Source organism: Parasteatoda tepidariorum, chromosome 9 (genome assembly GCF_982258835.1).
Source record: "Parasteatoda tepidariorum strain Cologne lab strain chromosome 9, Ptep-v5.0, whole genome shotgun sequence".
NCBI lineage: Eukaryota > Metazoa > Arthropoda > Arachnida > Araneae > Theridiidae > Parasteatoda > Parasteatoda tepidariorum.
In genome coordinates, this window is record NC_141763.1 from 44295429 (window position 1) to 44323345 (window position 27917).

Below are 27917 nucleotides of genomic sequence, written 5' to 3' on the forward strand. Positions count from 1 at the left end.
GACAATAACTAAAGGAAATAACCTAAGAGTTCCACGTTCATCTCTTTGAGTCAACAACTGGTCCGGGTGTCATTAACTTCAGATCTCTAGACTCAGATAAGATATCAATAATCACAATCAAAGATGATGATAGTGAGTTATGATTAAGAAAATCTTAATTTACAAATCGCTAATTTTAAATGCATAGTTAAGTTGCGAAATTATTTATTGAGAAAATACTGTGAAATTTTTATCTCTATTAGAATTAAAGACAATAACTAAAGGAAATAACCTAAGAGTTCCACGTTCATCTCTTTGAGTCAACAACTGGTCCGGGTGTCATTAACTTCAGATCTCTAGACTCAGATAAGATATCAATAATCACAATCAAAGATGATAATATTGTGTTATGATTAAGAAAATCTTAATATACAGATTGCTAATTTTAAAATGATCGAGCTTAAGTAAACGTTAATTGTTTCAATTCTAGTTTATAAAACTTCCCTTATTTGTAGAAATGGTTTTGCTTGACAATGGCGTTAATAACAAATAAAGAAATTCGACATTTCGTGTAGCATCCACAACGTATATGCACAAACACAACAGGAAACCGAGTTAGTTCGGTAGTGTGCTCGTTGATAAGCTTATAAGCTCGTTGATAAGGTATTAGTGGATAATCTTAACGAAGAAAATTAAGGAAAATAATAAAAAGTTTTACTTACGGCGCATAAGCTGCAAGAACATAGAATCCATAAAATAAGTTAAAAATGCAAAGAAAGCATGGAAAAATATGAATTTTTAAAGGTAAGAAAAATTACTAATAAATAAAATGTTTTAAAAAAAGTATTTAAAAACATTGCAGCAAGTGTTCAGAGGTTCAAATAAAAGGATTTCGCGCTTGGTCAAAATCTTTTCGGCACTAAAAGTACAGGATGAGCAAAAGTGTTGGCGAAATAAAGAAATCAGGACTTTTTTCCAACTGTTCAGTTAATAACTCTTTTGCAAAAAATAATTACGCATTAGTATGGTCCACACTTTGGAAATACAAATGTTAGATAATTTATTGAAAAAACAAAAGCGTTTTGATTTTGATTTGTTTATTTGAAAATAATTTTAATTATTGTTGAATACGTAGAAAACAAGTTAGGATTTCTTGATCATGTCCAGACTTGAACGAAATTCTTTAAAACGCCTATAAAATCTGAAGATAGATAATTATATTTATAATTATTTTTACTTTATCCCCATAATATAAATACTATAATTAGTAATTTGAAATTTTTGTTATGCGGTTTTCGATATGTAAGTATGTGCCCTCTTAAATCTATCGTCGATTATTTCATTCTTAACCTGAATTTTCTTTTTTTAGAAAAAAAATAGTGGTTTAATACATAAAATTTTAAAAATTAACTTATCTGTTCATATTAATAATGCTAATTTTATTCAATTATATGTTATTCAGAGACTCATACTGACACTTATGAAGAAAAAAAAGTAAAAGTCGTATCAACGTGCATTTGAATTAAAAATATATGCTATAGATAAGATATAGATGTTATAGGTTATTCAAACTTTCATATGCGACACTCATTTACCATTATTATACAACAATTAAGTCTCCTAAACAAAAATAATTTTTATATTTTCCTTTACAGTGACGCCAGGATTCTTACAATTCGAGAAACCACTTTACGAAGTTTTAGAAAACAGTGGAACCCTACGCATAGGAGTTGTCCGAGTGGATGGAAAAGATGGACTGCTAAAAATGAATTACAAGACAGTGATGAGGTCATCACAACTTTTCAGAGAATATAACCTTGAAGGTGTACTTGAATTCAAGGATGGTGAAGAAAAACAATACATAGATCTTCCAATTCATGATAACAATGTCAAAAACTCACAGTTAAAATTCCAAGTACAGCTCTTCGATATTACGCCTGGTGAAGGTGTACTCAATTTCAGGCAAATGGGTACAATAATATCCACCATCGTTGCAATTAATGATGATGATTGTAAGTACTTTGTTATATTTCATACATTTTCTTAAAAATATACTGAGAAGATTTTGCTATTTGAATTGGTAATCGGAAAAAAAGGAGAAAAAAAAGATTGATAGGCCAATGCCGATAATGAATTGATATAGAAAATAATGATAATGTGAAACGCGAAAAATCTAAAATTTTGTAATACATTATTGTACCCAGGGCCGGCTTATGCATGTCGCGGCCCCTAGGCAATGCTCGTCTCGCCCCCCCCTTCCTACCGTCTTCTTACTTTCTAATATATTTTTTCGCTAACACAACACTTTATTCATAATTACGCTGTTTTTTACTACATAGGTACATTTACTTACTACATTGCTTACTACATTTTACTTTTGAAACACAAACTGTAAAACTCTCTTTTCATTCACAGCCTTAAAACTCGCAAACAAATTGCACGAAGTGAAAATTCAACGATTACATTAAAATGTTTCAAAAATGTTGTCTATGACACAATACAGCGTATGTATTTAGCGGATCGGGGAAAGAACCAGTACTGCCAACCTTATTTTTACATACTCTTTGGTAGCTTGGCCATAGAATATACATACTTATGGTAGGTACCAGAACAGTAAGTGTGCATTCACAACGTAGTTTTTTGCGCGTTTTTCAAGCGTGTTGTGTTAAAAAAGCTGCTCTTGCTGTATAGTCATCTGATTAGTCGGCTTTAAAATTACCGCGATAAAATTGCTTGCGATTATATTACTGCGTTATATATGAACTAACTACCATAATATTAATATCTAATTTGGAATGCGTTCAGAAATGTACTAAAATAGCGTCGATGTAGCGTACAGAGCAAGACAATCGGCATTGAAATTTTGAATTAAATTTTTACTGTTTAAGAAACATTGTCAATTTTTTCCTCTGTAGCACAGGGTCCCTGAACGTGGCGGGGCCCCTAGGCAGTTGCCTACAGTGCCTAATGGATAAAACGGCCCTGATTGTACCAAGTACAAAGGCTCGTTTTGAGTTGGTGACAAATAAAACAGTGCTTAAACACTTCTAAATTTTAATAGTAGAATATTTTAGCACTCAGATTTGATAACTACAGCTCAAATAACAGCGTAACACAGCAGAAAGAATCGGATGACTCGGATATGATTCTAAACAAGTCTCACTGATCTCCATAAATATTGGTCTTATATATCCGTGGTGGTTAAGGGAATAGAGTGCTCGCCTCCCAATGAAATAACCCGGATTCGAATACTAGCAATTGCTGGTCGATACAAATTCCACACCCAGTTCGCACCGACCACAGTTTTGACGTAAAATATCCTTAGTGGTAGACGGATCATAGGTTCGAAATCCCTTACCGTCAGGCTATCCGTGGGAGGTTTGCGTCGTTTTCCTCTCTAGCTAACGCAAATATGGGTGAGTTCTATCAAAAAGTCCTCCACAAAGGCTCTTATGAATGATAAAATTAAGCTTAAATTTAAACACAAATCACAAAATTAAAACTTCCTAGAATACTAAGCCTGTTTAGATATCGCCTCGTATGCATAACATAAGCGGATGGATACACCGGAAGGATTCTAAATTTCTTCCGGTTATGTGAAGTTCGTAATTTTTTATATCCAGTCAACCATTCATATTGTTGAAACGGTAATGTGTTTTATTACGATTTTTATTCCAATATCGATTCGAAGTTTTTATTACCTCTCAAACCACATATATACTCTCTTTTCACCATTTATGCTTATTATTATCTAACTACATATACTGTGTTCACTGTTAACACGGTGAACACGTTGAGCCAAATTGCCTCAAAATCCACAACACAGTGACCCGGAAATACGGGGGTGGGGGTGGGAGAAAGAGCCTGCAGTGTTCCCTAGTGTAGAAAACACTGTCATTAAGTCTTTTCGTATTATATGATATATATATTATTCTGTTATATATTATTCTGTCGTATATTATATCTGTTATTTGACTCCTTACTCCTCTCTAATACCTGGAACAGTGAAGTCAACAGAAACACGATGTGTTAGAGATTAATACTTTATTTTTTCAAACATGCTTCCTTGATCGATTTTCTCTATTGATGTACTGGTGGACAAAATTAAGAGACAGAAAGCATTTTCGCATAATAAATTCGCACATGCAAGATACCCGCACACCACTCCATGTGTTTGACAATGGTTCCGTGAATGCCCAGAGGTACAGGCAGGAGGTCCTAGAGCCCTATGTGCGTCTTTTCAGGGGCGCTGTTGGCTCTGAGTTCATTTTTATGGACGACAATGCGCGACCACATAGGGCTCTCATGGTTGATGAGTTTCTGGAAAGCGAGGATATTCAACGAATGGCTTGGCCAGCCAAATCTCTTGACCTGAATCCTATTAAACATGCTTGCGATGCGCCAACCTTCCCCAGAACCATTCTAGAGTTAAAAATTTCTCTGGTGGAAGAATGAGAGGGTCTTCCAAAAGTCCTCCTTGACTCCCTTATTAACAGCATGCATACTCATTGTGCATGCTGTCTGTCAGGTGTGACCATACACCATACTAGAGGCAACACACACTGTACAAGCCTCACTTTTATTGTCATCTTTTATCCTTAAGTTCAGACTACATTGGATTTATTGGCAATAGGTCTTGCCAGTGAATTGCACATTTTTGTTTTGCATACTTTATTATCATGGAATAAGCTATATCCATACCAAATTTTATTTGTTTATATTCAGTATTTTTTGTGATATTTGGGAAAATGTCGTCCATCTCTTAATTTTGTCCACCAGTGTGTCCTATTGAACATGCTTGCGATGCGCCAACCTCCCCCAGAACCATTCAATTACATTTACATACCAATTCAATTACATAAAATAAATTTTATTTAAAAAAAAATTATTTTTCTAAAAGTAAACGTCATCTTTTCTTATAGTGAACCCAGGAATCTTGGAATTCCTTTTGCCTAGTTACACTTTTAAAGAAAATGCCGATAAACTGATGGTTTGTGTTGAACGAAAAGACGGATCAGACGGATTACTTAGAGTTAAGTACAAGACGGTGAGTGGCACAGCAATAGCAGGAAAAGACTTCCACCCAATGACTGGAGAATTGGTATTCAGAGATGACGAGACTTTGCAACATTTGCATCTTCACTTTATTGACAATAAGATTCGAGATGTCGATAGAGCATTTTTTATTGAGATATATGATCCGTCTTCCGAATACGACTTCATCACTGGCCGAATCCTTGGTTCTATAGCGAAAACGACAGTCACTATAATTGATGATGACAGTAAGTTAATTTTTTATTTTTTTTTTATTTTTTAAATGTTGATGATGATATATGGATGGATTTAATAAAGCACACATACATAGATATTTTTTCTCATTCCAAATTATTTATTCCAATTTTAGTTTTTCTCTTTCAAGAACTATTATTTCAAACTTAGTATATACGTATATATACTATATATTCCTTAAAAACGGGCCATGGAACACATCCCACTATTCTCTATTTAGACTTTTATTATCAAATTTTGTAATCTGGCAAACTTGTTACTAAAATATCTTTAATCATTTTTGTAAGATGCTGGTAAGTGTAAAGACATTTGAATTCGCTACTTGCCTTATATGTTAAATTTTGCGTTTTATTCTGTACTTTCCTTGAATTTTCATTTCCTTTTCTTACATGTTTTATTTCAAATTTTTTGCTTAGTATGCTTTATTTTCGTTTCACTTTTTTGGTGCTTTCCATACTTTTGTATTGATATATTTTGCTTTGGCTATATTGATACAATAGTAAACGCACTTTTTAATAGCTTATATAATGGTATGAGAGGACGACGAGATATATCTTTTCCTTATTTTGTTTTCCGATTTAATTTTTATTAAAAGCAATATAATTAGTAATAATTTTTCTTCTTCTCTATATTTTTTTCTTATCTTCTTTGTATTTTTAATTTAATAATTATAATTTGAAGAGAGGAGTACCAGAATAAGCGCTGTCCATGTCGCCTGACTGGGGTTAAAATTACGCGGTTGTTATGTGACCTACCTTGATAAAAGATAGAGCCCTGTAAAACAGGGATAGGTGCTTGGTCAAGGTTTGATGGTGTGTAGTCACTTCAGCATAGCACTAAAGATGGTTGAGTCAACGTTGTAATGAAACACTATACAATAACAATAAAGCAATTAGCAAAACAGTGTTATATTTTGTCTACGGTAAGAACTCCCCCCGACGCAAAGCCTGTGTCCATCTGTTGCTATGGAAACAAGAACAGCGCATTTCTGGGAGGGTTGCTTCGTTTCATTCTAGGGCTAACACAATAAACCGAAGATATAGATTCCCTTTCTCCATTTCTCTCGCCGACCTGAGCCAAAATTTACTCTAATCAGTGACCCACACCCCTACTTGAAATAGTTATACCTCGTTGCCATAGTCACCGCCGCAGGTCTAGACGAGCCCTGGGGAGTTCTTACTTTAGACAAACTATACTCAATTTACACCATGCTATTAGAAAGTATTTATAAATATTTTATACTCCCATTAAACTAACACAACATAATATTTATTTATTTATTGTTTTGCAGTTAATCCAGGAAAGTTCGAGCTTCAAAAACCATCTTACTCAGTTTTTGAAAACGATAAAGTCATCAAAGTTGGAGTCGAACGTGTTAATGGTGCCGATGGTTTGGTGCATGTCAAGTACAAAACGATACCATTAACGGCTGTGCCCTCTAGAGATTTTGTACCCATTGAGGGTGATCTAGTGTTTAATGATAAGGAAACAACAAAATATATTGAGATTCAAATAAAGGATAATGAAGTGTTTGAATCATCGCGAACTTTCGAAATTCAACTGCTTGATCTGATAGATGGAAATGGAGGTGTCAACTTCAGAGGATTTGGTTCAAGACGATCCTCTGTGATTACTATCAACGATGATGATAGTAAGTAATGATTTGTTTTGATTGGATGAAATGAATTAAATAACTATGCTATTTTGCGAAAATTTTTACTATAAAATCACGAAATCGTTGTGATATTTTCAAATTTTTGAATTCAATGCATTTTCAAAAATGGTTAGGATCATACTGATTTACGGTACTGCAAGAATAATCTTATTTTATGCCTAAAATAGTCCAAATTTGAAGTTGTATTACTTTCTTACTGCCTAATATAGTGTAAGTATATCATTCATTTGCTCCTTAATATTGCCTAAATTTGTTGCAAGTATGTCACCCATTTCTTGCAGCATATATGGGTGATATTCTTACAGCATATATTTGCATGCATTCATTTCTTGCAGCATATATTTGAATGCACTCATTTTTTGCAGCATATATGGGTGATATTCTTGCAGCATATATTTGCATGCACCTGATGCAAGCAAATATATGCTGCAAGAATATAACTTATTCAGTGTCTAAAATAGCTTAAAAATGTTGCAAGTTCAGCGTGTTCTTAATTAGATTGACAGTTTTTAAAAAAAAGATAGGAAAACGATTACGATTGAAAAGCAATTAATGCAGAAAATCATGTAAGAGTATGTTTATTTTTATTTCGAGAGTTTTTATTTTAAATAAATTTTTTTCGATAGATGGTGTAGACAAAAATACTTATTAATGAAAGAAAACTGTTTGGAAATGCAGCAAAATATTTCATCCTTTACGAAAAAATAAGTGAATAAGATTATAATATTTTTGAAATGCTCATCGTCAGTCGTAATCACTTGATGTAAAATCAAAGGGCGAAATGCGCTAGTGCCGAGAAAATATTTGTAAAAAACGAATCACAGCGCCATCTATTGAAATAATGTTGAGCTAAAATCAAAAACTCTGAGAATAAAATTTATTCCTTGACGCATGAATTCATATAATTTAATTGAATTAAATGCCCCCTGAATATTTTTCATTTGCTGCTTGATAAAGCGATAAGTATACTGCAATTAAATCACTTATTTGTTGCGTTGAACCAATTTGGTTCTTTTTATTTTTGCCGATTTCGGAAGGAAGTAAAACTTAAATGCTTACATTATGTGGCTGCACCGTATTTATTAAAATGATACTAAATATTTATAAAATAGTACTTTTTTTCAAAAGAAAATCTTGGCTTTTAGTACTCACATTTATTTTCGAAATATTTTCAAAAAAAGTAAAATATTAATAAAAAAAGGTTTAAAGAAAGTAAATTCAGATGAGTTATATTTTTTTATTATTTATTCATTTTACTTTTGGAATTCTTTAAAAAGTTTAAAGAATAAACATAAGACTTCTAAAAAACTTAGAAATATATTTAATATTAATTTTTCTTTTTTAAAAATTTTACTCCGTTAAAATTTTTTTCAAATTTTGGAACTAAAGCCTCGACTAATGATTGGTACTTTTTCTAAATTTCGTAACTTACCTAGTTTTTGTTTGATTGACATGAAATTTTAATTGAATATTGCTGAGCTGATCCAAATTTAGAAAAAGCAGTTAGGAAGTAATTGAAATGCTTGAAAATTAGTGAGTAATTATTACTTTTTTTACTAATTATTTCCTGTTATTTTCAGTGAAACCTGGCTACTTAGAAATGCAAACAGACACTGTTACTGTAAATGAGAACATTGGAATTGCAAAGTTAGTCGTGATCAGGCGTGGCGGTACTGATGGAATAATTAAAGTCAAGTATCGAATCATATCAGTTAGTGCAGATTTGAACAAAGATTACGAAATTGTTCCGCCTGTTGAGCTTATCTTTCAACAACTTGAAACTGAGAAGACAATTCACATCAAAATAGTTAATGATGCTGAAAGAGAACAAACAGAAACGTTTAGAGTTGAGCTTTATGATCAGTCCATACCTTCAAACTACCAAGTTTTTAATTATCGAAATCGTGCATCGACTTTAACCACAGATGTAATCATCCTCGATGACGATAGTAAGTAGAAATTTTAATTTTAAATTTGTTTCACATATTTTTGTAAAAAAAAAGTTATGTAAATAACTTAAATCTGTATTTGTTGTTGTTTCTATACTTGGATTGGAAAGCCAAGCTCACCAGCCATTGGCCTTTTGCGAATTAAGTCAGGAGGGTGCGCCTTTCGTTCAACAAGAAAGCACCGCAAAAGTATAAGTGCATCTTAGCTCAGAACTCCACAGATAGATGGCAGCACCACTTATTAGAAATAGATTTGAAGGGGAAATAGAGCTGAATTCTTCAATTTAGAAATATATCTGAAGGGGAAGGAAATTTTCTTCAGAAATTTATTCTCTAGAATTGTGAGGATTCGAAATTCTATATTTGTCTATGTGAAGAACTCCCCTCTCCATTCATCTGGAGTAATGGCGGTGACTACGATTACGAAGTTTAACTATTTCAAGTAAGTCAAAATTTAAGAGAGGTTTTGGCTTGGTCAGCGAGAGAAAAGGAATCAGTGGAGAGAGAAGCTGCCTTTTTTGAAATGCACGATTTTTTGTTTACATGGCAGCAGACAGCCTTAGGCTTTATGGCAAAGGGAGTTCGTTTTATAGACAAACTACGACTGTTGATTAATATTTTTTGAGGCACAGTACTAACATAAAATTATGAGAAAGTCAATATTATACATACATTCATAGTACAACTCAAACACCCTTTTGCAGTTAAAAAAGTTTTTGTCAAATAAAATGCAAGATAACAGATTTTTACTGATTAAATTAAAGATTTTTTTCTGTACTCACAAAGATACAATATATTATAACTTTCATGTAAAGTGTCATGGAAAATCTATTTAATTAAAAAATGGCACTAACTCTCGCTTCATTTCTTTTATTTAAGTATTTAAACATAAAAGAAAGTTATCTGTCCCAAATCTTCTATACAATTTGGACAGAATTAATCTAAAACTAGAGAATAATCAGCTATCATATTTCTAATCTAGCTGTCGCATAAGAGGAATGAATAAATTGACTAATGAAGAATTAATGATCTGTGTCATTCAACTAATATTTTAAACTAATAATTTTCCTCCAAACTCTTTGGGTTCAATATTCCAAAAATCATCTTCAAGCATAAATTTTTCATTTACAGGATAGGGTAAAAGGGACTAGTTGCAGTCTACGGGATATTATGATAAAATGGATAGAAATTTTGCACTAATCCTCTAAAATATTTACCAACAAACATTTTTCTAATTGAGAAATTCGATTATGCTGATTTATCTAAAAATATCAATATTCCATGATATTCTCAATGATGCCATGATATTTTCAATGATATTCATTTGCTAAAAATAAATATGGAATATGTTTTAAGGAGAGTTTTAGGTCGACCACTTTCATCACAAGAAGAAATTTCAACAGTATTGTGTGATTATCAAGCTGTGATCAATACAAGACCGGCGAATTTATTTGAATGTGACACTGACGTTGTGCTTAGCACGCTAGTGACATGCTAAGTTCCGGATATAGACCCAACTTATCAAAAAAGCATGAACCGTAGAAACAGACGATCTCTCCAATAAGTATCGAGGAATATATTTAAAGTGGAGTATATCTTGTAATTTTGGTTCAACGTGGGAAACACAAAACAAAATCAAACTATTTCATCTGTTATTAGAGTTTTGATTAGAAACACCAAACGAATAAACTGGATTTTAGGATAAATTATCCAGTTACTTATTGGCAAAGATGGTCACGTTAAGTTAATCAGGACTCAAACTGCAACTATCGCACTTTTTCGCCCTAGCTAAAGAATTTATCCATAGAGATTTCAAGGCCAGTTGTCTATTCTTCACCTATGACTTCCAAATAGAGATCTAAGAAAGATAAGACACTACTTGAGAAGAATTTTCCTGGGTAACCAAATTAATTAAATCGGGCAGGAAAGCAAAAATACATGAAAGACTGTTTTTATATTCAAACTGACTGTTGAACTATTTTTAATGTAATTTTATTATTTTAATTATAAAATATAATTAAAAGGTTAAGTATTGTATCAGAAAACTATCGTTTGCATACTTTTAAGCATTATTATTATTTAGCATTTATACTGTTTGCATAATTTTTAATAATTTATAGACTTTTAGTTAAATAGTGATTTAGTTCAGTCTTTGTCTTGTTCTATCGCTCACAAGGTGAGCTTTTCTTCAGAAATACAGTGAGCATTTCTTTTTTATAAGGGATATTTGTTTATTTAAAGCAAATTAGCTAAGACTTCCAACTTAGCTTTGAACAGAATATTTATCATGATCATATCTTCATTGATAAACGAATCCTTATTATATAGAGTTTACCTTTTCAGCAAGACCTGGCTACGTTGAGATGGTGGCGACAAGGCTGACTGTTTGGGAAGATATTGGAAGGGTCAGAGTAACTGTCTCAAGGAAAGATGGAACAGATGGTCATTTAAGGGTAAAATATAGAACAGTAGATGGCACAGCAACATCTTCATTTGATTACGTATTCGATATGGGTGAATTAGAGTTTGAAGAAGGCGAGTCCGAACAAAATATTTCCATTAAAATCGTTGATGACACGATGGCAGAAAGTAGTGAGTACTTTTCTGTTTTATTGTTTGATGTCCGAGATGAAGCAGGCCCTGTAAGTGGAAGATCTTACAACTTGAAACTTCTAGAAACACAAATTGTTATTATGGATAACGATCGTAAGTTAAATTATTTTAATCCTTTTAAAACTAGTTTAGTTTCAAACAATTATTTAATTTTATAAGGTGTGGATATGAATTTCCGATACTGATCAAATAATTTTTGAAAACATTGTGTTACTTACTCACCTGTTTAATACATTTCGAATTAATCTCAACTTGCCGTAATGCGCTTCAGTACTCAGTTGTAAAAAATTAGAAACAGCTTTTTAAGTCCTCGAACGAAATGTTCTTTAATCCTGACGTTCGCAACGAGTTATTCCTTGTTCCTTCAGCAAAGCTTTAATTTTCAGAGAAAAAAATCTGTAAGGGATTTATCGGAAGAGAATAAAGAGATTTATTCTCTTTATTATTACTTCATCCTCTTTATTACTCTATTATTATAGAAAATAAAGAGATTAGAGAGTTTGTGTGAACCGTAACGCTAAAATTATTTCCTATCCCTTGGCAACACCATGAGTTGTAAAAAAAAATAAAATAAAAATTGCACAAGGGCTGTGAAACTTAAATAACGTGAACGTTAGAATTAGGGGGAAGCATAACACTTTGCAAAATCTCTCTAATAGTGAATCTCTAAAACCGATCGAATAAATTTCGAATTCTTTAATAAGAAATTAAAATATTTGTTTCCAAAGTGCATTGTTTTAACAATTAAAGATATTATCTTCTCCTATTGGCAAAGTAGCAGGCCTTGTGAATTTGTTTTATAATTATTTTTTATATGTGGTGTTAAAACTTTTTTTACAATGAGTTGCATCAAAATATCGTCCAAATTCCCTAAAACCTTAATAAAGTTTTAAAGTTTAACCATATGACCTTGTAAATTGAACCATTTTAAACTTGACTACCCCATACTACAGGTGGTTCAACGTTGCAACGGTTGCAGCAAATTTGAATGGTAATATAGTTCGAAATATTGATATTACGGGCCAACGTTGAAAATTTTTTTTGAGAGTGTAATAATGTACACACTCGCAAAACCACACTGACACGACATGCCAAGAACTTCTTTTTGTTTAAGTTTCTATATTACAGCTGTTTAACTTTCATAACATGTAAAATCTGTTCGTATGGCATTGCAAACACCATAAAGCGTGGAAAATACCAAAAATTTTAAACTAAAATCTCGAAAGCATAAGGTAATCCAGCGTCAGAAGTCCTAAAAAGTCTATAGCTCTAAAAGTATATATTAGTATTGAGATTTCAGACAGCTACAAGCTTCCATTCAAAACATCTTTCATAAGCAGTTACGACTACATGCATAAAATATTTAGTTTCTGCTTAAGATTAAGCATGAGAAAAAAACTACTTGAGTTAAATTAGCTACTTTTATGCTGTCAAAATTGAAAATAAAAATTTCAAATCGCATTCTTTTCATAGCCGTTTGATGTAATACTTCCAGCCAGCAACTAATAGTGCACACATTAAAACGCATTATGGAACTCAGGACCTGTCTGTATGTTTATAACCTTTTTCTTTTATTTTCTTTATGGAACTCAGGATCTGTCTGCATATTTATACCCTTTTCCGTTCATTTTCTTTATGGAATTCGGGTTCTACCTGTATTTTAACATACCTTTCTCTGTTAATTTTTTTTAGGGAATTCGGGATCTGCTTCGATGGAGAAAGAAAACATTACGGTCAATGAAAATGCTGTTACAGTACAAATCAATGTAATTCGTACTGGTGGATCTGAAGGTAATTTAATTGTAAGATATCGAACCAAAGATGGAACAGCATTGAGTGGAGCCGATTATATTCTTTCTAGTGGAGAAATTACTTTTCGAAATGGGGAAATTCGTAAGTCCATTAGTGTTCGCCTCATAAATGACATCTTGAAGGAATCTGCTGAAAGTTTTACAGTGGAATTACTGGATATCTCCAGTGGCGTACAGCCACGTAGTTTGGGAGCTTTGAGAAGCACAAATATTATTATAATTGATGATGATAGTAAGTATATCATAAATTTTGGTTTAGTAAAATATGTTTTTTTCTTTCATTTCTTTTTGCTATGTCTGCATTATTTCCAACTCTTTTAATACTAAGATACAGTGATGAAACTGATGAAAAAATGAAATGAAACTGATGAAAAAAATTTAATGTTTAATAAATATCTGTTTATGATCAACTGATACAGTATGTTAGTTTAAGCTGTTCATGAACGTTCTTCTAATACCATTAAAAACTGGCAAAAACTATTAATTTTAGTTCAGACTAATAGAAGAACACATAAAGAACGGATTTACATAGAAATTTAAGAATATAAGAATTGTTTTCTTAGGTGGAGTTAAATGGGTATATGGTTAGGCTTATCTTAAGTGCTGTATGTCAGGGATTTTTTATTTTATTTCTTATTTATTTTATTTAAATTTAGTAAGTATGTAATGCTCTATATTTTATAATGAAAAAGTTTTAAAAAAATTACTGGTTTGATGGCCTTACATAGTAATTTTAACATTAAAAACAAAATTTCTTTCAGATTTTATTTTTTAAAGAGAAGAATGAAGAAGAGAAGAGTGGAGGGGAAATAATAATGTAACAGACATAACGATTAAAGCAAAATAGCATAATGGTACAACGTAATGAGCATATTTAAAGATATAGATGAGTTTTCATGCAAGTTTCTGTCTTCATATGGCAGTTTATTCATGGAAAACAAAACAATTTCCTTAAAATAACTAAATTGAATAAAAATATATGTCTGTTATAAATCGTAAAAACACGTTGAATTACCATTATAGACATTAATTTTTACACTCTCATTTATATTTCAAATAAACAAAAAACTATTACAGCTTTCTTATTTTTCGATGAAACTGCACTGTTTCCGACGCACTGTTTTTGAATTTCAGTAATTTTAACAAAATACTGAAATTATATATTTGAAAAAATTTACGAATACTTATCAGATTTAATACATTTGAATATTTTGATGGAAAAAAAAACACTGAATTGTTTAAAACAATACTGATAGATGTTTTTGCTTCTTTAGAAATACTCGGTAAATTTCAATTCCACCAGTCTCGTATCACAGTGCAAGAGAGTGCTTTTCAAGTTACTCTGATAGTGAAACGATTTGGTGGGTCGGATGGCTCCATTACTCTGAGATGGACTGCTAGAGATATAACAGCAACTAGTGGACTCGATTACAATCCTACACAAGGCTTAATCCCTTTTGCTGATGGTCAGATGGAACAATCGGTATCGATTGCTATCATAGATGATAAAACTAGAGAAGAGGATGAGAAATTTATTGTTGCTTTGCACGGTCCATCTAATACAGATGTCTTGGGAGCAGTTAACACAGTAACAGTTACCATAGCAGACGACGATGGTGAGTATTATGATCTGTGAATCACATTTTGATCCGAGCTAAGATCAAAATGTTATAAATTTGTAGCGTGCTCAAAAATTAGTCATGAATTTTAGTCGAGAGGAAGAATGTAGAAAATGAATTTTTATGATACCATTAGTAATGCACATTATTGCAGGTTAATTTGCAGACTTATTTTCATTTCAATCATTTAAAAGATAGCGTCAGTTATGCTTGCTAATTTATAGCTCCATTTACTCCAAAACGAGTTTCATCGGGAATTTATTGCACGTTCTTTAATATTTATTTATTTATTATGATGTGTATATATATATATATATATATATATATATATATATATATATATATATATATATATATATATATATATATATATATATATATATATATATATATATATATATATATATATATATATATATATGATGTATATATATATTATTTTTTTTTAAATTGTTCTGGTGTATGCTTCTCAGATTTGTGCATGATCGCGTAGAATTTATCGTGTAGATTCGCGAATTATTTAGGATGTTTTTCCCCCCGTACGATGTGTATTCAGCTAATGAAGTAAAAACTAAAAGTTTTTTTTCCAATTTACATAGTGTTGTTCTCTCTTAATGAGGCCGTGGTACTCCAGTGGTTTCAAAATCGGGGTCCAGAGCGACTGGGGTTCGATTTTCGAAGTTCCACAGAGTACATACGATACACTTGTAAAATCTGTGGAATTGAATCGTGGGTACAGGGATCTGTAAAAACTTCCTTCCACTTCAGATCTATGTCTAAAATGATGAATTGGCCTCAGGAAGGAGACCCACTCTGTAGAGGACCAAAAGTATGATGGCATGTCTTCGGATAATCCTAAGGGATGTATCCCAGACCGTCTCCAGTTGTGCGACGTAAATAAAATACCAACCTACTAACCTCTTCTAATAAAACTTTCTAATTTTTTTTTTCAGATTACACGGCTGTTTCCGACAATTTGATCGAAGTAAATTTTAATCCAACGACATACATAATAAGAAGAAACCAACGATTCGTTAAACTGCATATCTTTCGAACAGGTGATTTAGAGCCACTTTCTGTTTACTTGACAACCAATGACGGCACAGCCAAAGGTGGAGAGGACTATAGAAAAATGCGAGGTAAAGTTGAATTTTACGCAGGTGAAAGGAGTATTAGTGTGACAGTTCGAACTTATAACCACCCACGAATTGGAGATAACAAAATATTCTATTACGAAATGTTTGCCCCAAGCAGAGGAATTGTAGGTCGAAATAAAACAGCAACAGTAATAATAGAAAACGATTCTTCTGCTCGATTAAACGGAAGGAACTCACCCGAAGAAGGATCAATTATAGGGGGTGACGGGCAGATTTCAAGTTTTGACGGATCTTCTCTGACGGCAGTCAACCAGTTCAAAAACACACAACTAACATCGCAGCAACTCCCTCAAATTCCTAATTTTGGAATTGGCCAACAAATAAGTAAGTACAGTGCTAAAATTTTGATACTTGATTTGTTTCAGTTTGTCAATATAGAAGGCCTATTCGGAAACTAAATTTCGTTTCGTTATAAATAAAAAAAAAAAACCGTATTCATTCGCAAAATTTTGAGTTTACACCTAAAAAGGTACAGCTGCTCTCTTTACTTTAAGTACTTTTCAATGCATTCACCATTTGTACAGAGCGTAAAAAAAGAATGCCTATATAGAAAAAAAAATCTAATTTAACTTTGGTCTGGCCGTTGTGGATTTCACTTCCTTTAATTACTTAATTCAAATTGACTTTAAAATAAGTGAATTTACTTCATTCTAATATTCTGAAATTCACTTTAAAATAAGTGAATATAATAAATAAAAGTCACCATTGAATGGAAGAAAATTAAAAAGGCAAATGGTCACCCTGCCAAGTGCTGACCGCGCCCGACGATGATTTAATGATTTTTCGCGCACTAGGACTCAATCTTACTGTTCGATGGTTTAATGTTGCAAATTAATTTGAGTAGACGATATTTTAAGTTACTAATTCGGACACAAAGAAATATTTTTCCTGAATAAACATACTTTTAACCTCAAATTTAAGTTCCTCACCATCAAAATATGGGGGTTGACCGGAATCTGGAGTTGTAGTTCTAGTTAATTTACGTCGCACTAGAGCTGCACAATGGGCTATTGGCGACGGTCTGGGAAACATCCCTGAGGATTATCCGAAGACATGCCATCACAATTTTAATCCTCTGCAGAGGGGATGGTGCCCCCGCTTCGGTAGCCCGACGAACTACACGCGAAGTCAAGCACTTTACGGTAGAACAGTTTAACGAGGAACAATACCACACACCCTCGGTCCCTACGCAGACTACCTACCCGCACACGGACCGCAGCCAGTGATGCTTGACTTCGGTGATCTGCTGGGAACCGTGTCTTAACGATCAGTCCACTGTGGGACGTCGGAATCTGGAAAATATGGCCCAGATAGTTTAGACGGCAGAGCGGTAGGAAGTTTGGGTCCCCTAAACATGTTCACTGCTTGTCGAGAACAGGTGATTATGGTTAGCATCGAAAAGTGGTAACCTATAAAAATAAAACCAAAAATTTATTTCAATAAGCAATGCGTTATGTTGAGAGAAAATATCAGAATTTCTGCAATATTAGTTGGATGGTAATAAATATCTCTATCTGTTTTATCGACACAAACTACTAGCAAGAACTTCGTCACATGCTGGTGTGGAATCGGCAGCGAAAGTGTTAATAATTTCACTTTTTGCCTATAAGCTATCGCAACGCTCGAACACGCCATGTGGGGAAAAGACCTTTCCCCTCTCCTCCTCTTTTCAGTTGTATGGGAATGTACTACTACATTTTTCCTTTTCTTAATATGTTTCGTATTAAATTATTAAAAATAGTTTTTAAAATTTCCATGACGTTTTCTTTTAGAACTATGTTTAATGTAGTTTTCAGTTCCATACAGTTTCCTAACTTAAAATATTTTTATCTATTCGAAAATCAAGAAATAAACTAATGTACTTTCTTCTTCTATGACTCTCCACACGCTATTGGTGAAAGCATGCGAAGTGTTGCCATAGGTAGAGAGCTCTGATCTACGCCACCTGTAGTCCATTTCGATCTCCAATCAGAAAGAGCAAATCTGATTAAACACAACCCATTTGAGCTGGTGTACGAGATCTTGCTCTCGGACAATGTGAAGGCGAGAATTATCACGCAGAAAAACAACTCCAGATTTTAGCAAGCTGCTACGTTTCTTGTAAATGACTCTTTTCAGTTTCCTCAAAATTTTATGGTGGTGCCCCCTCCTAATTTCTGGTGCCCTACACACGTGCTTAGTATGCTTACTGGTTAGTCAGCTCTTGAACACAATTAACCGCTTCCTTCTCGCTCCCGTGATATTTTCGGGTTGGAGTGCTCAGTAGTAAGGTGCTAATAAGAATAAAACTAATTCTCTTTTGCCCGGAAAATATCTTATTTCTCATTTTACGCACCAGATGGCAGTACCAGGATATTTTTAAGGTAATTGTAGATAGTTAATTTATTTTAAACTAGATGTCAGCACTAATCAAATAGCACAAATAAAAAAATGGCACTTTTATGATCGTTTTCTTGAAAATTAACCGATCGATAAGGGGTTAAATTATTTATCGAGTTAAAATAAATTGATAAAAATATGTCCCCATGGTAATATTTGTAATTGAAATTAGCTTTCATAATTTAAAATCAATATTAACTTACGGTGTCTTTAATGCTAAAGCTTAATCAGTCTATACTTATTTCCAGAGACCATAGCAGAAAAAATCACGATATTCTTTGTCAACCCAACAATAACAGTCAAGAGGAGCGAAGGCAAAGTTAAAGTGGAAATAGGAAGATCTGGCGATTTTAACATACCTCTGACGGTTTTCTTCGAAACCAGAGATGGAACAGCCAAAGCAGGAATAGATTATCGTGCAACAAAGGGAGATATCAGTTTTCTCAAAAACGAAATACAACTCGGAGTGCAAGTTATTCTCACTGATTTCATTCTAAAGGAAAAAGAAGACAAGTTTTTCTTTATCGACATTTCTCAACCTTCCTTAGGAATTGTTGTCCCAAGTCTAGGGAGACTTAGAGTTGTTATTGTTAATGATATTACAGCAGCAGATTCCAGTGTTGAAAAAGTATCATCAAGCTTTAGTGAATCAAGCTTTAGCTTTAGATCTCGAGTAAACGGTGGTTCGCCACCTGGTGATGATACACCTTGGGTTAATCATCAAGTAAATGTAACGCAACAATCTCACATACCACCTCCGCCGCCACATTCTACTAAACATGAAAGTAAGCAATTCAAGTATTTATAAGGGTAAAAATTCTCAAAATGAATTTAACCAATACTTATTTTAATTCGCTAAAATGTTCAAATAAAAGCTTTGAGCCACGATGGCTCAGGTGATAGAGCGTTCGCCTTCCAATGAGGTGAACCGGGTTCGAATCCCAGCAATGGCTGGCCGATACAGCTTGTGCCGACATGAAATATCCTCAGTGGTAGACAGATCATGGGTTAGAGTCCCCTGGCCGTCAGGCTAACCGTGGAAAATTTTCCTCTTCATGTAACGCAAATGCGGGTTAGTTTCATCAAAAAGCTTCACGAAGACAAAATACTTGATCCAGGAGTTCCCTTGTCTTCTGGATTGGATTCAAAATTACAAAGTTACGGAGTTAAATATTAGCAGTCGCAAACCCAAAAAGATGGGTCGGCTGTTCCACGACGACTATAAAATAAAATAAAACCTCTGTATAATTTGAAATTATATCATTAAATTTAAAAAAAAAAGGATTTAAGGCTGCATTATAAGTATTGTATTTTAAATTAAAAGTGAAAACAAACGTTATAAAATTTATAACTTAAATAAAATTGAAAAGTTCGATGAAAATTTATAGAAAGTACGTAATATTCATAATTATTTTACAAATACACCTAAGTGACATATTATACTTAATTGTGAACCATTGTTAATTTCAGGCTTTGCGAATTATATAAAAAAAAAAAAAAATCTTAATATATTTTTTTATGAATGGTAACATTTTCATCGTCTGAGAATTTTTATAGTATCATAAAATCTGGATTTTTTTCCATATCATGCTGTCAGCTACTTAATGGATGATTATTTGAATAATTGAATTATTAGATAAAGAAATAAAATTTTTTCATTTGATTATTTTTCTTGAATGTTTGTAGAGGTATAAAATAATGTTAAGAAATATTTTCTAAAGATTGACTTTTTTAAGCAGGTGCAGCGACTTTATGCAGGTTAATATGCAGCACATGTACATTTTCAAATTTATTTTTCCAAAAAACTAAAGATTCAACCTCGTTTCAATACCTTATCATCAATCCGATTTGCATCGTCATAATTATTATTTTTTAAATATAATTATAGATAATCAAATTATTTATGATGTTTTTAAGGGGTAGCCGCAACCTAGGAAATATAATCAAAATATTTCGGTTAGGACAGCGAACGAAAGTATGTATTACTCAATAATAATTCCTTTTTTTGCGTTTCTCATCTCAGAGTTCGTCTTTTCAAACTTTCATTTCCCAAGAAATTTTCGACCGATTCCCCTCAAATTTATCATTTTGACATTTAAAATTACATAGATTAAAATGGTGCTTTTTTGACGATAAGTAAATTAAATAAAAATAAAACAGCAATAGATGCTTATGAAAAGATTTTTCTTTCCATCGAACTATCAGATGATATCGAACGAACGAATTTTACAACTGTTAGCCAAATAATTTTAGTTCCCTTTTATTGTAACTTTTTGGGTATATTACATAAAATCGAGAGATTGATAAGTATTTTTATTTTAAAGACTTGATGAAATTAATTTAATCACACAAAAATATTTTTCTTAGTTCAAATTACGTTACTAGATCAGTGGTCGGAAAAATTAAATCTTTTTTTTTTTGCTTCACTACAACTTTATTACAAAGGACTATAACTAGGTATTTTTTCAAAATGTAGTCAATACTTAACTACTTGTAGGAGATTAATTTTGTTGAAGAATTCAATTTGCCCTTCTGATCAAAATTAAAAACAAACAAACAAACAAGTAAACTATTGAAAAAAAATCGTCAAGACTGGCTTAGACTAATAAATGAGACGTTTTTCCTTTTCAACCTTCAAATTTTTGTACCTTTTTTGACAACAAATATTAATTTCAAGAAATTGTCAAATATTTCCAACTTTATCAAGTGGGTCCGACGATAACTCAGAGTCACAAAATTCTCAATATAATAAAAATAAAAGTTCTCAAAAATCTCATGAGCGGACTGTAATAATTAAACACCACTTTATTAACACAAGTCAATTAGAGAAACGCTGTTTTCACACATCCGAGCTCTTCGGATTCATAAGATACACTAATTTTTCATAGATGGCGCTTCTGGCGTCAACATACCGCCGGGCGTTGAATGACGCAGCATTCAACAAAATAGAAATAAAAACAAAACAAATAAAAACAAACCAAAAAAATACAAATATATAACAATAAAACATAAACATATATCAACACAATTTTTAATTAACATGAGGCAAAGTTATTAATTTAATTACTGGCCTTTTAAATGTACCATTTTTATCTTTAAGAGTTACAACTCTGGTTCTATTATCCTTACCTGGATGAGTTTTAATAACCCTTGCTAAATTCCATTTTAAATGACAATACACATCTGGATTTTTTACTAATACTAAATCACCTTCCTTTATATCTATGTTACCCTTGTACCATTTAGGTCTATTTAAAAGCTTATTAAGATACTCTACTGACCATCTTTTCCAAATATGTTGAGTCATTTTTTGAACCAATTGCCATCGGCTAAGACGATTCATTGGAACCTCAGTATAGTTAGGTTCAGGTATTGCTACTAAAGTAGAACCAATAAGAAAATGAGCAGGTGTTAGTGCTTCAACATCATTTGGATCACTTGAAAGAGGACAGAGTGGTCTAGAATTTAAGACTGCTTCAATTTGAACTACGAAAGTTAAAAATTCCTCGTAACTTAAGATTGTTTTTCCAACTACTCGTTTAAGGTGATATTTCAGAGACTTTACACTTGATTCCCATAATCCTCCAAAATGTGGAGTAGAAGGGGGATTAAAATACCATTTAACTCCTTCATTAGTCATAAAATTTTCTATTTCCTTTTTACTCTCACATTTAAATAGTAATTTAAGATATGACTTTAATTCTCTATTTGCACCTATAAAATTTCGGCCGTTATCACTAAAAATCTCAGAAGGTTTGCCTCTTCTAGATACAAATCTTTTAAAAGCAGCTAAAAATGCAGCTGTTGTTAAATCATTCACTATTTCAAAATGTACAGCTTTTGTTGTGAAACAAACAAAAACACAAATAAATATCTTTTTTACCTGCTTACTTCTACCAATAAAGCTTTTAACTACAAATGGTCCACAAAAGTCAAGTCCAGTTCGAGAGAAGGCTCTAGAAATGGTTACTCTAGCAGCTGGTAAGTCAGCCATTTGCTGTGGTTTAGACCTAGAACTTACCTTTTTACACACAATACAATTAAAGACAATTTTTCTAACAACATTTCTTGCAGAAACAATCCAAAATTTTGATCTTATAAGAGATAATGTAGTTTCTGCACCTGCATGAAAATAAAGAATATGAAAATAATTAATCACTGTTGAAGTAAAATTATGTTTGGTAGGCAGAACCATTGGATGTTTTTGAGATTCACTTAAGTCACTGTTTTGAAGTCTGCCACCAACTTTCAGAATTCCATTTTCATCTAGAAAGGGACACAAATTTAAAAGTTTACTATTGTTAGGTATTGGTAAGACTTTTTCCAAACACTGAATTTCAGTCACAAATGAAGTACGTTGAACGTTTCTTACAACACACAACAAAGCTTGAGAAAGTTCACTTGTTGTCAACGTTCCACTGGTAGGATGCAATGGATTCAAAGAATTATGCAAGAATCTCTTGCACCAAGCCACAATTCTTAAGATTTTCATGTAAGAAGAACATTCATTAATAACACTTAGAGGCTCAAATGTCTTAATTAGGGCACAAATTTCACTAACTACTGGTGGTTTTAATTCTCGAAGAAACAGTTCATCAGACTCTACAGATATATTATCCGTGCAATCATCTACTGACGATTGTTGCAGAAATAGAGGGCCACTCCACCACAAGTCACATGTTTTAAGTCTCAATGGATCGATACCTCTGGAAACGAGGTCGGCAGGGTTCTGTTTTGAAGCAACATGATGCCACTGTTCACTCACAGTTAATTTTTGGATTATAGAGATTCTATTGGCAACAAAAGTCTTTAGGTCTCTACACTCTTTTCTCATCCACGCCAGAACGATAGTACTATCTGTCCAGTAACAAGTTTTAGAAACCTCTAGCTGCAGGGCACTTAATACTTTCCTCATTAGTTTCACCAACAAAACTGCTGCGCAGAGCTCTAGTCTAGGTATTGAGACACACTTCAGAGGAGCTACTCTGGATTTACTGATAAGTAGCTTTGTTTTTGAATCACCAAGAGAGTTGATGGATTTAGAATAGATTACTGCACCATACGCCATTTCTGAGGCATCGGAAAATCCATGTAATTCTACGATGAGAAATTGTTCACTGAGAATCCATCTTGGGACACTGATTGAGTTCACTGCACTCAAGGAATTAAGGAAACTGTGCCATTCGGCGTTTTCTTTAACTGGAAGAGCATTACACCAATCCAATTTTAATAACCACAGTTTTTGTAAGAACACTTTAGCTCTAGTGATGATTGGTCCCAACAAACCAAGGGGATCAAAAATTCGTGCGATTTGAGAAAGCACTGTTCGTTTAGTAAAAACCTCACTTTGTTCAATTATTACATTAAACCCAAAACTGTCTTGTTGTGGTTTCCAAAGCACACCTAATGTTTTAGTTTCATTAGTAAATGAATAACTCGATTCATTAGTTTCATCACGGAGAAGGAATTTGTTATTAGCTGACCATTTATGAAGCTCCATTCCTCCCTTTTCTAACAACGATATAAGCTGTTGTTGAATGTCTCTTGCTTCTTTTAAACTCTCTGCACCGGAGACTATATCATCCATATATACATCATGTAACAACACAGTTGATGCTAATAGGAAGTCTCTTCCTTCATCTCTGGCTAACTGCTGCACTGTCCTAGTTGCCAAAAAGGGAGCACTTGTTGTGCCATAGGTAACAGTAGACAGTTTATACACTTTCACTGGATCATTAATCTCTGCCTTAAATAAAATTCTCAATAAATCTCTTTGGCTATGATCTACAAGTATCATGCGATACATCTTTTTGATGTCAGCAACAAAGGCAAATTGATGTTTTCTAAACCTAAGCATGATGCACAATAAATCATCCTGAATTATACCTCCGTTGTACTGTAAACAATTTAATGATTTACCAGTAGAAGTTAATGCACTTGCGTTAAACACAACTCTCAAAGGGGTACTTTTGGATTCAGGTCTAAACACGCAATGATGAGGAATATAATACTGCACATCTGGTTCTTCAGACTCTTGTACTTCCTCCATATGACCCATATTTAAATACTCTAACATAAATGCTTTGTAAAGTTCACAAAATTGAGGTTCTCTAACAAGGCGATTCCATAACGAATTCAACCACTTTACAGCTTTTTTCTTAGATTCACCCAGACACGACGGATCTTCTCTAAAGGGCATTTTAACAACATATTTTCCACTCTCCGTTCTTGAATAATTTTCAAGAAAATGCTCTTCACAAATTTCAGCTTCGTTAGTTTTAGAAATTTCAAACTCTCTCTCTACATCTTCTATTTCCCAAAAAGTTTTTAATGTTTTTTCTAACTCATAATTATCTGTAACGAGCCCACAATGTATTTTATTTTCGTTTTTGGTCGGAAGACTCCCACTGACAATATACCCGAAAACGCTATTTTGTAATCTTAAATTTGTATCCTGAAGGAAAATTTGACCCGATTTTAAGATTTCATAAAAGTGTTCTGCTCCTAACAACAAATCAATAGGACTCGGAATAAAGAATTTTTCATCTGCTAGTTTAATATTATTTAGCGATAGAATATTTACATCAAGAGGATTAGCTGGTGTAAGTTCTGTAATTTTAGGAATTACTAAAAAATTTAAGTTTAAATCAAAACTCGACTCTAATACTAATAAAACTTATCGAACTAGCTCAATTAAAAAAAATAAATAAACGCATTACAATACATAAAAAAAAGTAATGACGTAATTAAGTTGTTTTGTTACAAGTAGCGAGTGAGTTACAACTACTGAATTATATTAATAAAATGTATGCATATTTTATGAATAATATGGATAACTAATGATCATTCTTGCAGGCTGTCCAGTTGGAATGACTTTTAGGCGTTGTGCTCCAGCTTGCCCTAAAACTTGTGAAAATATGGATGATCCTGAGCCATGCCACAATAAATGTGTGGACGCCTGTTTTTGTGAAGACGGCTTTGTGAAAGAAAGCTCGATTAGCAATAAATGCATATTGCCCGAAGACTGTATAGGTAATTGAATTTTTTTTAATGTAAAATTTTTTTTAATGAAAAAAGCTTAATTTAACAACAGGTTCTAGCTTAAAGACGAATTGAGTTACTGTTACTAGATACGGAAGGGTATAAATTAACAGGGGTCATTTTTGGAGAAATTTACATCCAAAACTGAGGTCTGACATAAATTTTTCTCGTTGGAACGGACCCTTCACAAAATATTTTATCGTTAGAACGGACCCTCCCCGAAATATTTTACAGTAAAAAAGTACCTGCTCAAACTATTTCATCATTAGAACGGACCCTTCACACAATATTTTATCATTAGAACAGTACCGTCACAAAATATTTCATCATTACAACGGACCCTTCACTAAGTATTTTGTTAGAACGGATCCTTCACAAAATGCCCATCACAATTATTGTAAAAAAGGCCTGTTCACAAAACATTTTATCGTTAGAACCGACCCTTTACAAAATATTTTACAGTGAAGAAGGACCCTTCACAGAATATTTTATCGTTAGAACGGACCCTTCACAAAATACCCATCACAATTATTGTAAAAAAGGACCCTTCACAAAATATTTTATCGTTAGAACGTCACTTCACAAAATATTTTATTGAGGAAAACGGATCCTTCACATTTTTTTTTTAAGAACAAAGGAGTCAGTGGCATCTTTAATACCCAATTTTAAGATTAAAACTCATTGAAATAGATGGTATTCGTGTGTTATTATTCACCAAAAAACAGGACCTTATTTTTATTTGTTTACAAAATTGTGAACAGATTTTTTCCCAAAAACAAAATTTTTGCAATAACGGAGTTGTTGTTGTAGTTCATTTACGTCGCACTAGAGCTGCGCAATGGGCTATTGGCGACGGTCTGGGAAACATCCCTGAGGATGATCCGAAGACATGCCATTACAATTTTGATTCTCTGCAGATGGGATGGCATACCCGCTTCGGTAGCCCGACGATCTGCATGCGAAGTCGAGCACTTTACGGTAGAACAGTTTAACGAGGACCCATACCGCATACCCTCGGTCCCTATGCAGACTGATCCTAGTGGCCACCCACCCGCACAAGTGATGCTTGACTTCGGTGAGCCGTGTCTTATCGATCAGCCCACTACGGGACTGCAATAACGGAGGATTGTTAATAAATTAAATCTAGGGGTGTAGTAGAGGTAAAAACGTGGGAGGGATAAGGACGTTCGGTCACAGATTCGCGATAGGAAAAAATAATTAATTTTTTACATTAACAAGGGTTTTCATAAAAACCTATAACTTGCCTCGTAATTTATTGACAGCGCTTAGTAATGCTTTTATCTTTTACAGGTTCCAGGTCGAAAAGTAAGATAGTTGGAAAGCTAGCAGCTGGTGCTGGTTTGCTTGGACTTGGAGGATTATTACCTGCTTTGGGCAGATAATACCACAATTTTAGGACGCAGTAATTAAGATTACAATATCAAATATTTGATAAATTATAGTTTTATAAAAAAATATTTCATTAAGTTATTTTTTAAATAATTATAACGATGTAGAACAAGATAAGTTTTAATTACCAATGTTTATCAAGTTTATTTTGTGATAGTAATTATTAAACAATAGAATTCAAATATCATTTGCAGACCTACAAAGGAGATATTTCAATGTCATTTTTTTTAATAACATTTTTGAAAACGGAAAGAAAGTTTATAAAAATAATTTATTATGCAAACTTTAAATCTTATTAATTTTACGTTTTTTCAGCAGAGATCTTGGGGTTGTTAAGAAAAGGAATACCAAACAAGCAAGTTTCCTTCAAACTGCTTAGTTGGTTCAGAAAACTAAAATGTAACACTATTTCGCTATAATTTCTAAAGGAAATTTTTTAGATCAGACATTAGTTTTACATATAGACATAGATAGAAATTATAAATAGATTATATATAGATAGATATCTATGAACGAGGCATTATATCTATGTATTACATAAATAAGCATATATTTTCTGTGCTTTAAAATTGTCAAGTTTGTGTTTATTTATTTTAAGTGTAGAAATGTGTACGCTCTTGTAAATAAAGTAACTTATTATAATTTTCACTTTTTACAGTGGTTTTAAATTTATTTCCCTTGATTTTTGTTGAGGAAAAACAAATGGCGAAATAAAGTTTGCTTTGTTCTGCTAAGAACACTAGATAATTTACTATAGTTACAAAGTTTGTCAACAGAGGGTGCTTCAGACGGTAAAACAATGTATTTTTCTGCATACCAGATCATTCAAATAGAAAATACTAGCATAAGCATGCGCTAATTTTTTTTTCTCAGACTGCACCACACTGTAAATGGTTGTTATTTAAAACATAGTGTTATGTTTTTTTTCAGTGAGCAGCATCATCAGTATACTTTGTAATTGATTTTGAAACTGGATAGAAAAATATAATTCCCTA

The 27917-nt window shown here is 32.7% G+C and overlaps 1 protein-coding gene across 1 annotated transcript; it reads left to right on the top strand.

Annotated features, from left to right (window-relative positions):
- Positions 1 to 10: 10 nt before the first annotated feature.
- On the top strand, positions 11 to 27570 carry LOC107456886 (adhesion G protein-coupled receptor V1). The gene is made up of 12 exons (XM_087151695.1): positions 11 to 132; positions 1635 to 1991; positions 4902 to 5261; positions 6560 to 6919; positions 8524 to 8892; positions 11236 to 11598; positions 13198 to 13548; positions 14591 to 14932; positions 15889 to 16416; positions 18720 to 19256; positions 25327 to 25503; positions 26824 to 27570. Coding segments are annotated over exons 1-12 (3837 nt in total). The 5' UTR covers positions 11 to 131; the 3' UTR covers positions 26916 to 27570.
- Positions 27571 to 27917: the final 347 nt, after the last annotated feature.